This window comes from Sinocyclocheilus anshuiensis, unplaced genomic scaffold (assembly GCF_001515605.1).
Source record: "Sinocyclocheilus anshuiensis isolate Anshui unplaced genomic scaffold, SAMN03320099.WGS_v1.1 scaffold262, whole genome shotgun sequence".
NCBI classification, from domain to species: Eukaryota; Metazoa; Chordata; class Actinopteri; order Cypriniformes; family Cyprinidae; genus Sinocyclocheilus; species Sinocyclocheilus anshuiensis.
In genome coordinates, this window is record NW_015547650.1 from 271,736 (window position 1) to 283,543 (window position 11,808).

General features: G+C 36.4%; 1 protein-coding gene across 4 annotated transcripts in view; it reads right to left on the reverse strand.

Moving 5' to 3' along the window:
- LOC107701994 (voltage-gated potassium channel subunit beta-2-like) overlaps positions 1-11,808 on the reverse strand; it is a 189,105-nt gene that overhangs the window by 7,925 nt on the left and 169,372 nt on the right. For all 4 annotated transcript variants that reach the window (XM_016504169.1, XM_016504168.1, XM_016504166.1 and 1 more), the window contains 3 exons: positions 7,785-7,828; positions 7,426-7,463; positions 5,860-5,939 (listed from right to left, as the gene is read on the reverse strand). In XM_016504169.1, the coding sequence (XP_016359655.1) occupies positions 5,860-5,939; positions 7,426-7,463; positions 7,785-7,828 (162 nt within the window). The remainder of the gene's footprint in view (positions 1-5,859; positions 5,940-7,425; positions 7,464-7,784; positions 7,829-11,808) is intronic.

An 11,808-nucleotide genomic window follows, 5' to 3' on the forward strand; every position in this document is an offset into this window, starting at 1 on the left:
AATACCATGCTCTAAGACAAAGAGTCGTAAACTTTCCCTCCAAAATTGAAAGTCACCATTGGCTCTGTGACCTCCCGGAGGTGTCAGCTCAATAGGAGATAAAGCTCTCACATCAGTGACCCGCCTCAGTCTAGGATCTCAGCTGATATCTCTCTTAGCTCTTTTTCACTTTCCACTGGGAAGAAACGGCCAATCACCATCGAGTCAGAACATCTTTGGAATTCATCACTCTTCAAGCCCGGAAGAACGTGATCGCAAGTCCAAAACCTTGAAACCATCAAGACTTTCATCCGAGACTGCATCCGGACACTCGTCAACGACCAAGGCAATGCAAGTATTGTACATTTAACCAAACGAAACAGAGGTTTAGTATAAGCTGTAGACCCCGTTCTAAAATGGCACTGATGGTTTCACTCAGGTGGTTCTGACTCATTTTCCATAACTGCCTTCTCTGGTTTCTCTAATGGCTTCATTCATCCACTGAAAAAGGGGGGTCGTCTTATAATCAGGGTCATCTTATATTTGGGCCAATACGGTAATTGTAATTAATGGCGTGGACTCTTCCCCTTTCCCTTCCAGATGCCAAATTTATGGGAGGAGAGCATTCAAATGAATCACGCAACGTGATTTACTAATGTTTGCACTAGTCAAATTACTGGTATTTGCGCCATTATTTAACGCCCAAAAAAAATCATGTCTTAAAGCAGGCGGTAATTTGCGCTGCTCTTGGTAGATTGTGTTGGTCATTATGGAAATGATCTGGCTGTGTGCGCATTGTCAGTAAATCACCTGCAGAATTTCCCCTCCCATCGGCTCTTTTATGGAATTGCGCTCTAGCGCTAATTTGTCGTTTAGTAAATCTGCCCTTGATGTTTAAATATGCAAATGAGGCTAATCAAATTAAATATAAACTAATTTGCATGTACTTTTTTCACTCCATACATCAGAAAATACAGTCAACAGCCATACAAATATAATTTGATATTTTTAGGAATATAACGTTGTTTAAATGATGTTGCTAAAAATAACATTAGTTTGTGTATTTGGTGTACCCTTTAAAATCAGGCAAATGATATATGAACAAACTTCAAAATATAGATTAAATACAACTACACTGTTGGTGTAGAGGAGGAAAAACTCATTTTGAGAAAACAGCCTATAAAGATATGTACTGTAATTGAAATCTACAGACACAAATGGATAAAGTGCAATAAAACAAATACTTAAATGTGTATTTTGGATGTTTTCTTTTTTCTAGTCTGAAACAATACATTATAGCCAAATATATAATAGGCCAAAATTTCAAAAGGATTTTGCCTGTAGTGTCTTGCTTTAAAGCGGTAAGGTATGTGAATGGGTAATTAACACAACCTGGGTGCTAAAAGCATATTTAACTCCCTGAAAAATGTGCCTCCTTTTCATACGCAGATGAGGAGAAGTGACAGCAACAGCCTGGAGACTAAAATGCTCTCTGGCAGCCATTAGTGACGCTGAGGGTGCTAATTGAGCCCAATGAGGACACGGTCCAGGCTGTGATTGTCCTGGTGAGTGAGATTATCCCTCAGGCCGCACACTAGTCAATTCAATGAACCGCTGTGCTGTAATTTACTGCTTCACTATTAATCTCTCTAAAAATCCTTCTGCAATCTTGTTTTTTCCTAGTATGGCATCTTATGGGAAGACAAATAATGTTAAAGGAATACTTCACTCTAAAATGAAAATCACCCTTATTTTGCTCCAAACCCCTTGAGTTTGCTTCTCCTCTTCAGTGCTGCTCTTTTTCATTTAGTGAAAGTGAATGAAGCAAGACGCTGTCACGCTCCAAAAACAGTAAATGTTCTTCTTAAAGTTCAACAATATCCCTCTCCATTCAGTCTCATTAAATGGAAACCAGCAGTGTGATTTTTTTTATTTTTTTTTGTAATGCACAGAAGGAAACAAAATGGGGTTTGATCTTATAGTTCAGTAATTAAATTTTTAACTGTTGGGTGAATGAACCTTTTAACAATAAAGTTTGGCAGAAATGTTTTACTAGTTGTGCCATAAGGCAGTGTTGTTTTAAGTAAATCTAAAACTAGTAAAAATGTTTTTGTAAATTGAAATAAAGCTGAAATAATACAAAATATAAATATTAGATGAAAACTTAAACAACGTAAAACACACACACACACACACACACACACACACACACAGCATAAATTAGAAATGTTGCCTTGGCAAGTAACTGAAATAAACAATGTTTAAGTAATAAAATAACTAAAACTAAAATAAAAATTGACTAAAGCTAAATAGAAATATAAGGAAAAATACCAAAAGCACATAACAAAACTACTAAACCTAAACTAAAATTAAAATAAAATCAGAAAGGGAAAAAAGCTAATTAAAAATAAATACTATAATAGTTTATAAATAATACTAAAATAACACTGTCTTCATGTGAACTAACATGTCTTTTCTCAAGCTTTTAACTAAGTAACTTACTGAAAGAAAAGGTCCAAAAGCGAATATAAGACATGCAATTTTTGCATTGCACACAAGTGAAAGTCAGCTGGTCATTATCATCAAATAATAATAAATAATAAAAAATAAATAAGATAAAGCACACCTGCTCACTGTAAACAATCCATCTTATATATGTACAGCTATGTGCATACAAAAATAAAACAAATTTTTATTAATCCTTAAAAAATAAATATTATTATACAGTACATTATTCTAAATGATTGTTATTATAAAAAATATCTGATAATAAAAATATTTGATAACAGAAAGCTGTGACTTATCAATCAGAATCAAGTATTCCAGAGAGTTGTGCAAGTCCAACAAACTAATCAATCTATCACAAAGATGGATGAACATCTTTAATCTTGATTGATTCTATGTTTCACAATGTTCAAGGCTTTATATGAAAAGAGAAAGCTGTTGAATGCTAGCTGTTGTGCTTTGATTTAGTGGTCATTAGCTGCAGAGAGAGGTTCATTAATCCACATGAATGTACGCTGCACTTTCTTAAAAGTCCCAACTTCAAAGGAGGTTCCCTGAGACGGCAGAACACAGCTCATCTTCATGAGGATTTCGGAATATGGATGCTAGTGCACTTATGTTAGCGTGTCGAATAGAGACGGAGATGGACACAGACGCGTGAGGGGGCGGCTCAGCCTGTGTTTTTGTTTGCTTATGTGCGAGGGAGAGAAGTGTGTGCCAGCACATGTGTGTGTATTTGCGGATGTAAGTGTTTTGGTGCTATATTTACGCAGGGGTGTTTGTCCCGTCACGGCCTGTGGGTTTAGCGCACTGCATTGACCGCAGCTGGATGGTAGACGCTGCCGGAGCCGTATTTATTCCAATCGGATAAATAAAACAGACCTTCCCACTCTCATGTCTTCCCACACTCTCACCCCATCAGCACCGCCGATGTTCAGCGATGCCCACACCCAACGCTCAGCTAATGACAGAGCACATTACCAACCGCTATCCTCACCTAATTTGCACAGTTTATTTATGAAACATCATGTGTCAGGCAACTTTCCTTGTTTGGAGGAAGGAAAATGCGCTCTAATATGGATTCTCAGCACTAAGAATAACATTTGAGATTAACTCACCGAAATACAGATATCTCTCAAATTAGAAATAGCAGCAGCGTTCACAATGAACACGGGTTAAACATCAAAGGAGAGTAAAAAAAACAAAAACATCTGGGATTTATCATTTATCTAGGTTTAACATTTATCTAGGATCCCTAAAATATATAGAGAACATTCTTTGATAAAGCCACCAAAACTAAAAGTATGAATACCAAAACTATATATATATATATATATATATATATATATATTAGTGCTGTCAAATGATTAATCCTGAAATAAATGAACTTTTCCATGACATTCTAATTTATTGAGATGCACCTGTATATTTATTATGTATATAAATACACACACATGCATACATACATATACATACATACAGTACATACATACATACATACATACATACAGTATTTCACAGAAGTGAGTACACCCCTCACATTTTTGTAAATATTTAATTATATCTTTTCATGTGACAACACTGAAGAAATGACACTTTGCTACAATGTAAAGTAGTGAGTGTCAGCTTGTATAACAGTGTAAATTTGCTGTCCCCTCAAAATAACTCAACACACAGCCATTAATGTCTAAACCACTGGCCACAAAAGTGAGTACACCCCTAAGTGAAAATGTCCAAATTGGGCCCAAAGTGTCAATATTTTGTGTGGCCACCATTATTTTCCAGCACTGCCTTAACCCTCTTGGGCATGGAGTTCACCAGAGCTTCACAGGTTACCACTGGAGTCCTCTTCCACTCCTCCATGATGACATCACAGAGCTGATGGATGTTAGAGACCTTGCACTCCTCCACAGATGCTCAATAGGGTTTAGGTCTGGAGACATGCTTGGCCAATCCATCACCTTTACCCTCAGCTTCTTTAGCAAGGCAGTGGTCGTCTTGGATCTTATAGCCCACGCCATCTTTATGTAGAGCAACAATTCTTTTTTTCAATCCTCAGAGAGTTCTTTGCCATGAGGTGCCATGTTGAACTTCCAGTGACCAGTATGAGAGAGTGAGAGCGATAAACACCAAATTTAACACACCTGCTCCCCATTCACACCTGAGACCTTGTAACAGTATATATATATATACATGTTTTTAAAAGAAGTCACTTCCGCTTACCAAGCCTGCATTTATTTGACCCAAATCACAGAAGTAATTTGTAATAATGTGAATTTTTTTTTTTACAATTTAAAATAAGCTTTTTTTTATTTGAATATATTTAAAAATGTAATTTATTCCTGTTATACGAATTTTCAGCATCATTACTCCAGTCTTCAGCATCACATGATCCTTCAGAAATCATTCTAATATGATGATTTGCTGCTCTAGAAACATTTATTATTATAATTATTAATAATGTTAAACACATTCTCTGATGAATAAAAAGGTCAAAAGAACAACATTTTGTTGAAGAGAGAAAGAAAGCATTTGTAACAAAATTATTGTTTTTGCAGAATTTATCAAAAACTAATTTCATATACATATTTATGCCCCAATCTCCATAACTTCCAAAAACGAGACTGAGATTGTAAATTTTGTGTATATGGCAGACAGAGTCACTTACACATAAATAAAAACAGTAAAGTGAACATTTAGGTATTTTATAATCTTATTTTTGGGTAACTACATCTCTTTGTTATCTTCTAATTCTCTACTGCCATATAATGTGTGGCTTGTGGTTTTGGTTTAGGTCATGTAACCGTGTTAATTGTCAAAGCGAGATAATCCTACTGATCACTGTTCTTCATCTTGCTCACAGCTGATGAATCTCGCTTGTATGACACATTAAGAGATGATATTGCTTCAAGATCCAACTAGAAGTAATACTGTGATATCCGCCATGACAGTTTCGAGTCCTTCCCTGATCTCAAGAACAGCACTGCTGGGTTGTGCTGAGTCGTTATGAAAAGATCAACACAAGCTCCCACGCAAGACATGGACGAGGAACACCATTTCCAACGATGCCCTGGGTCAGCTGCCATAGAAACGTTCATTCACCTTTTGAGATGAGCCTTAGTTTTAAAGAAAACTTGAGGAAAGTTCATGCTTAAAAAAAAAACAACTTCTAAAACTGACAACTAGATCTAATATTTGAAATATAAGCAAACACCATTAATATTTGAAATAAAACATCATATAAAAGTGGCTGCAAATGTTGTCAACTTTTTAAAATATCACATTACTTAACTAATTCACCAGATGAATAGAAAGAACATATTTCAGCACGTGGTAATTTGACGGGGTGGGCTGTGTGTATTTTGGCGCACTCACTTTCCTGCAGCGTAGACCTCTGCCGTGTCGAACAGATTGATCCCGTTCTCGTATGCCAGAGTCATCAGCTGCTCTGCAATCTGTCAGAATGAAGGAAGGGAGAGGATCCAGCATTCAAGGTGTTGCAGTCTATTCCATTATTAAAAGCTGTATTCTGCACTGTGCTACTCTATAAGTCATCTTTAATGTGTTTAGGTACATTTACAGTGCACGCTGGAAAATAAAAACTACTGCAAGCTGAATAGTGTATTAGCAGAGAAAAATTGCGTCTATAAATGCACTATTTGAATGTTTAATTTCAAAGCAAAATAAAGCCTTATGCACTTGATACTTCCCCCAAACAATGTTGTTTCAAATTACACTGTAATTATAAGATATAAGATCTAGATCTAGAACTATAAAATCAAATTACACTGTAATTTACACTGTACACTGAATAATTTAAAAAAATGTAATAAAAATTTAGATTTTTTTTTTATCAACACAATATGAATGGTGATTTATGGAAGAATGCTATATAATCATAATATAATATTAGAATAGTATAGTTTTTTTAAAGTTGGAAAACATTTATATAATTATATAAATATATACAAGTTATAAACTTTTCAAAATAAAACCTCAGATGAACAACACATGACATATCACAACGTCGCATTATCTATTTAGCAAAAATAAAGCCAATATGGAAAATCCATGGGTGTCAAACTAAGGACACTGATTCAGCTAATTGTAGATCCACTTTTAGCAGCAATAACTTGAAGTAATAATTTTCGGTATTACTTTATCAGTCTCTCACATCGTTCTGGAGGAATTTTGGCCGACTCTTCTTTACAACGTTGCTCCAGTTTATTGAGGTTTGCGGGCATTTGTTTACGACCTGCCAATTACCAGATGATTAGATGTCCTAATACAGAAAACCATGGAATTCAATAGGGTGTCCTTTCTTTTTCACATGACACTATATATATATATATATATATATATATATAGGTCTGAATACTTTCCGTACCCACTGTATATATGGAGAGAGAGATCTGGGTATATTTAGATATGTATTTATTAAGTAAGGGTTTATCAGTCTTAAATAAAAATAAATAAATCTATAAATAACAATAGAAAAGACAATTTAAGACTTCTTCATACATTTTACGGACACATTGTTTAAGAGTTAGTTCACCAAAAAAAAAAATTCCATCATTTACCAACCATCATGATGTGCTAAACCAGTATTATGTTTTTCATCTACAATGTTTAACTTCAAAACATTTAAATGTTGCACTGCAATCATTAGACCAATTACGTTTTGGCATCACTGGCACCAAACCTGGTGCAAAGCGTCTAAATGAGCAATAAATGAGGTCTGATTTTCACTTAATAATTTTTTTTTCAATGTTTGACAATATAAAACACATTGTGTTCCATGGAAGAAATAAAACTTGTTTGGAAAGGCAAGAGGGTGAGTAAATGATGACAGGACATTCATTTTTGGGTGAACTATTCCTGTAAGTGTACAAGAATATAAAAGCTCACATCAGGACCGGTCAGTGTTTACACTCATCATACCTCATCTGTGATCTGTCCTCCAAATGTCACCCATGTTCCTGTAAAGAGATCTAGAATCAGTCACTGCTTTTCACAAGATAAACCAGCTTTAAATGATTATCAGTGATCCACAAATGACACTATAAAGAGTAAAGCCTTAAGATGAAGCTACAGATAACATGGATAATCTTTAATGCCCAGCTCAAGAGAACAGAACAACACTGGCTGCATGGTGCAGATTTCTGCTGTCTGCCACTACTAGCAATTCAGTTTGAAGAAAATCCATCTCGTGACAAAAAGACTACAAAAGCTTGTATTGTTGGTTGCAGGTTTCCTTATCTACTTCACAAAAGGGCTTGATGAGGAGGCCATAAACGTACCTAATCCAAGACATGAGACTCTCAGGCCCGACTTCCCCAGGTTTCTGGAAAAAAGGAAATAAAGATAATGATTAATAGGTTTTACTCTGCTTTCTTTATCACTTCGTTCTCTCTAAAGTCAGAGTAATACCATTGAAGTACTAAATCAGACTGTCAGCTTTGAAAGTGCCAACCTAATTTTCTCTCTCAAAAAAAAAAGTTCTGTTCCAAAAACTAGTGAGCTGCCTATCAAGACGGCAAAAAGATTTGTTCCCAAGGTGAAATAAATTGTGAGTCGAGCCTCCTGTACAGTTGAGATGCCGCCCATGTAGGCTGTAGACAGCAAGGCAGCTCACTAGGTTTTGGAACAGATCTACTGACTTTAAAGCAATGAGATTCTTCAGTGACCCCAGCCCGAGTCCTGTAGATGCCACCTTGGCTGGCAGGGGAGTTTATGGAGTTTGTAAGCCATTCTGCTGATTGGTTTATCATGGGGAAAATGAGACTTAGCAGTGCCCGAGGGCAGATTACTGACCCCAGGGCCTTATGGGAGCGAGGAAGACTATGGAGCTTATAGAGACAGCAGCTATAATGAAGAGAACTGGCTAAAGGAAGGCTCAACAGTCCAGAGTCACAGAGCCACATGAGAGAAAGAGAGAGGTTTTCAACTTCTGTACCATCCTCTGAAAGTCCACACAGATCATCTCAAGAGGACAGCTCTCACACCCAGAGGTTTGGACAAAATAATTTGGACCCAACTTTGTTTTGTTTACTTTTTTTTATGTTGTTTTAGTTTTACCTTAATCTTTTTTTATTTTCCAGCCATGAAAACTGGTGTGCCAAAAAGAACAGTGTTGCTTACAAAGCCAAAAAGATGGTAAGATGATTATAAGATTAAAAGAATTATTTACGAAAGTTTGGGAACCCCTTGCAGAATCTGTGAAGATGTGAGTAATTTTAACAAAATAAGAGAGATAATACAACATGCATGATATTTTTTATTTAGTACTGTCCTGAGTAAGATATTTTACATAAAAGATTTTTTACATATAGTCCACACGACAAAAAAATAGCTGAAATTATTAAAATGACCCCCTTCAGAAGTTTGGGAACCCTTGGTTCTTAAAGGGGTCATATGATGCGATTTCAATTTTTCCTTTCTCTACTGTGTGGTGGTCAGTTCACACTGATAGAAATTAACCTTTTCCAGTATGAGTTTAAATTAATTTTTACCTTTTAATGGGAATTTTTAAATGTATAAAGACATTGGGCAGCCATATCACCCTGTAGCCCAAGACTGGTTACCCACTGAAGCCAAGCAGGGCTGAGACTGGTCAGTACCTGGATGGGAGACCTCCTGGGAAAACTAGGTTGCTGCTGGAAGAGGTGTTAGTGAGGCCAGCAGGGGGTGCTCACCCTGTGGTCTGTGTGGGTCCTAACGCCCCAGTATAGTGATGGGGACACTATACTGTCAACAAGCACCGTCCTTCGGATGAGACGTTAAACCGAGGTCCTGACTCTCTGTGGTCATGAAAAATCCCAGGATGTCTTTCGAAAATAGTAGAGGTGTGACCTCGGCATCCTGGCCAAATTTGCCCATTGGCCTCTGACCATCATGGCCTCCTAACAATCCCCATATCTGCTGATTGGCTTCATCACTCTGTCTCCTCTCCACCAGTATGCTGGTGTGTGGTAGGCGTTCTGGTGCACTATGGCTGCCGTCGCATCATCCAGGTGGATGCTGCACACTGGTGGTGGATGAGGAGATACCCCCTGACAATGTAAATCGCTTTGAGTGCCTAGAAAAGCGCTATATAAATGTAATGAATTATTATTATTATTTTTCTAAAAGTGTGCTTTATCTTTTGAGTCAAATCCTTACATATGATCAGTGAATTATAATAATAAGACATTTGGGCTGTTACCAAGCAAATGAAATCAGTATCAATAAAACGTATCTTTGCAATGCAGAGGAAACACAGAAGCTTTATCTGAAGTGGCATTTAGATGTACTGTTTAATGCAGAACATGAATGCTTAAACCTGCAATTACAAATGCATAAAAAATGTTTGATATATTAAACATAAAACATCGAATAATGTTATTCGAAATTATCTAAATAATAAAAAAAACTTTAAATGTGAAATTAAAACCGCCAGCAGGTGGAAGCAAGTCACTGTTATCAAGTGAGTCATTGCGATTGAACCGAATCAATCAAATGTTTAATTAACATCTTGTTTTTTGAACTGTTGTAAAAAATCAATAGGCTATTTGTAATCATAGTAATTTCTGGAGAAAAAAACGGCACTTTTTGCGTGATATTGATTAACTATATAAAATGATATAAATTGATAAATTTTCTCCCCCCATTTTCTCTTGAATTTTGTGATTTTATTTTAATTGACTGAATCATTCAGTGAAAGAACGGAGCCGCGCACTAGTCTAGATTTCACATAATATATGCGTTGTAGAAGATTTTCAGGGATCTTAATTCAATATAATACATATAATTATGCCTATAAATAAGACGACATTATTCTACAATTATTATTTAAAAAGACTATGTGAAGTAACGTCTCAGTTAATCCGTGTAGACCACAGCATGCCTGGAAAATTTCACAACATAATTGGCACCCCAGATGGGACAGGAGACAGGGCAAAAGAGTGAAAAGCTGCAGCGGGCTCTCTCTGGATAATTGGCACAGACCGTGGCCACGAGGTAAGCATTTTTGCTTATAAAATACGTTTGGTTAATTCTCCAGAGATTGCCAGTTGTGGTAAGAAAACTCTAAAAAGCTCTTCCAAAGAAATTTTAAGAACCAACAGAAGAAAAGGGGTTTTGAATCCAGAATTAACTGTAATCATTAAATGTTGCATGCAGATGTCTTTGTTTACTGCATAGTTGCAGTGGGCGCGCAGAAATAATTTATGGTACCGATTACAGGGGGTTTAGTTTTTAGTAAAAATCCTGAAAGATGGTGGTTTAGTTTGTAGTCAAATCCATGGTGGATAGTTCTTAGTAAAAATCCTGAAAGATGGTGGTTAGTTCTTAGTAAAATTCCATGGTGGTCATAAGAAATATTACATAATAGAAAATTATTTGTAGTATTCCTAGATAAGCATAGGTAGTGTATTGCTGCTTGCTCTTTTCTTGCAACGAAGAACTGCTTTACTAAAAATAGAATGGAAGAGATGCTGTTGTCAATCAGTGAGATTTTTAGCATTGAGACACCATTGACAAACATGGTTGAACATAAAGAGCAGATTGCTCAAACACACTTGGAATTAGAATTAATAAAAGTTCTCTTGAGTGTTCAAATTACAGAAGGTTTCTGGAACGGTGCCTTGAAGAATGGAAGAGACGAGAGGAGAAAAAGCAAAGACACGGCAGCACAGAGAAGGAGAGAGAGTGGCTGATAGGCATTCAGCCCCCCCAACAATGAAAGTTGACACTTCTGAGAAACTGATACAGGAAAAAGACTGACTTGATACAGGAAAAGGTGAAACTTTCACTTGAGACTTTTCCTGAAAACAAAGAAAGCATCAGGAGATGTAAAATCGTGGTAGGAATCAACAAAAAGCCACATTGAACAGAGGCAGAGAAAAATCAAAGCCAATATTGCACTTCACATCATCTGGCCTTTGAGGGCCTTTGAGTGACATCACAAGCTGATGACCCAATGCAACAGTCAAAGACTTCAACAGATTGATCGTCCAACAGAAGAACTTCCATACCTTCCTTTGTGGGCACAGGTGCGAGATATCCAATGATCACTCTAGAGAACGCTTCAAATTTGTTATTTATTATAGTAACTTAATATATTTTGATTATTCACTGGTCTTACTTCTTACAGCTGCATTCTCTGCTAAACTAACATTCTCTGTCTGCTATTTCAGTAGCTACCAGTCCAGCCACCAGCCATCAAATAAATAAAAATGAAAAGAGAAACTTCATTGATAGAAAAAGTGGGTGCTCAACTCACAAATTATTTGAAACTAAGGCTGGATTTAGGATAGTGAGGGTTACATCAAAAGCATGATTTAG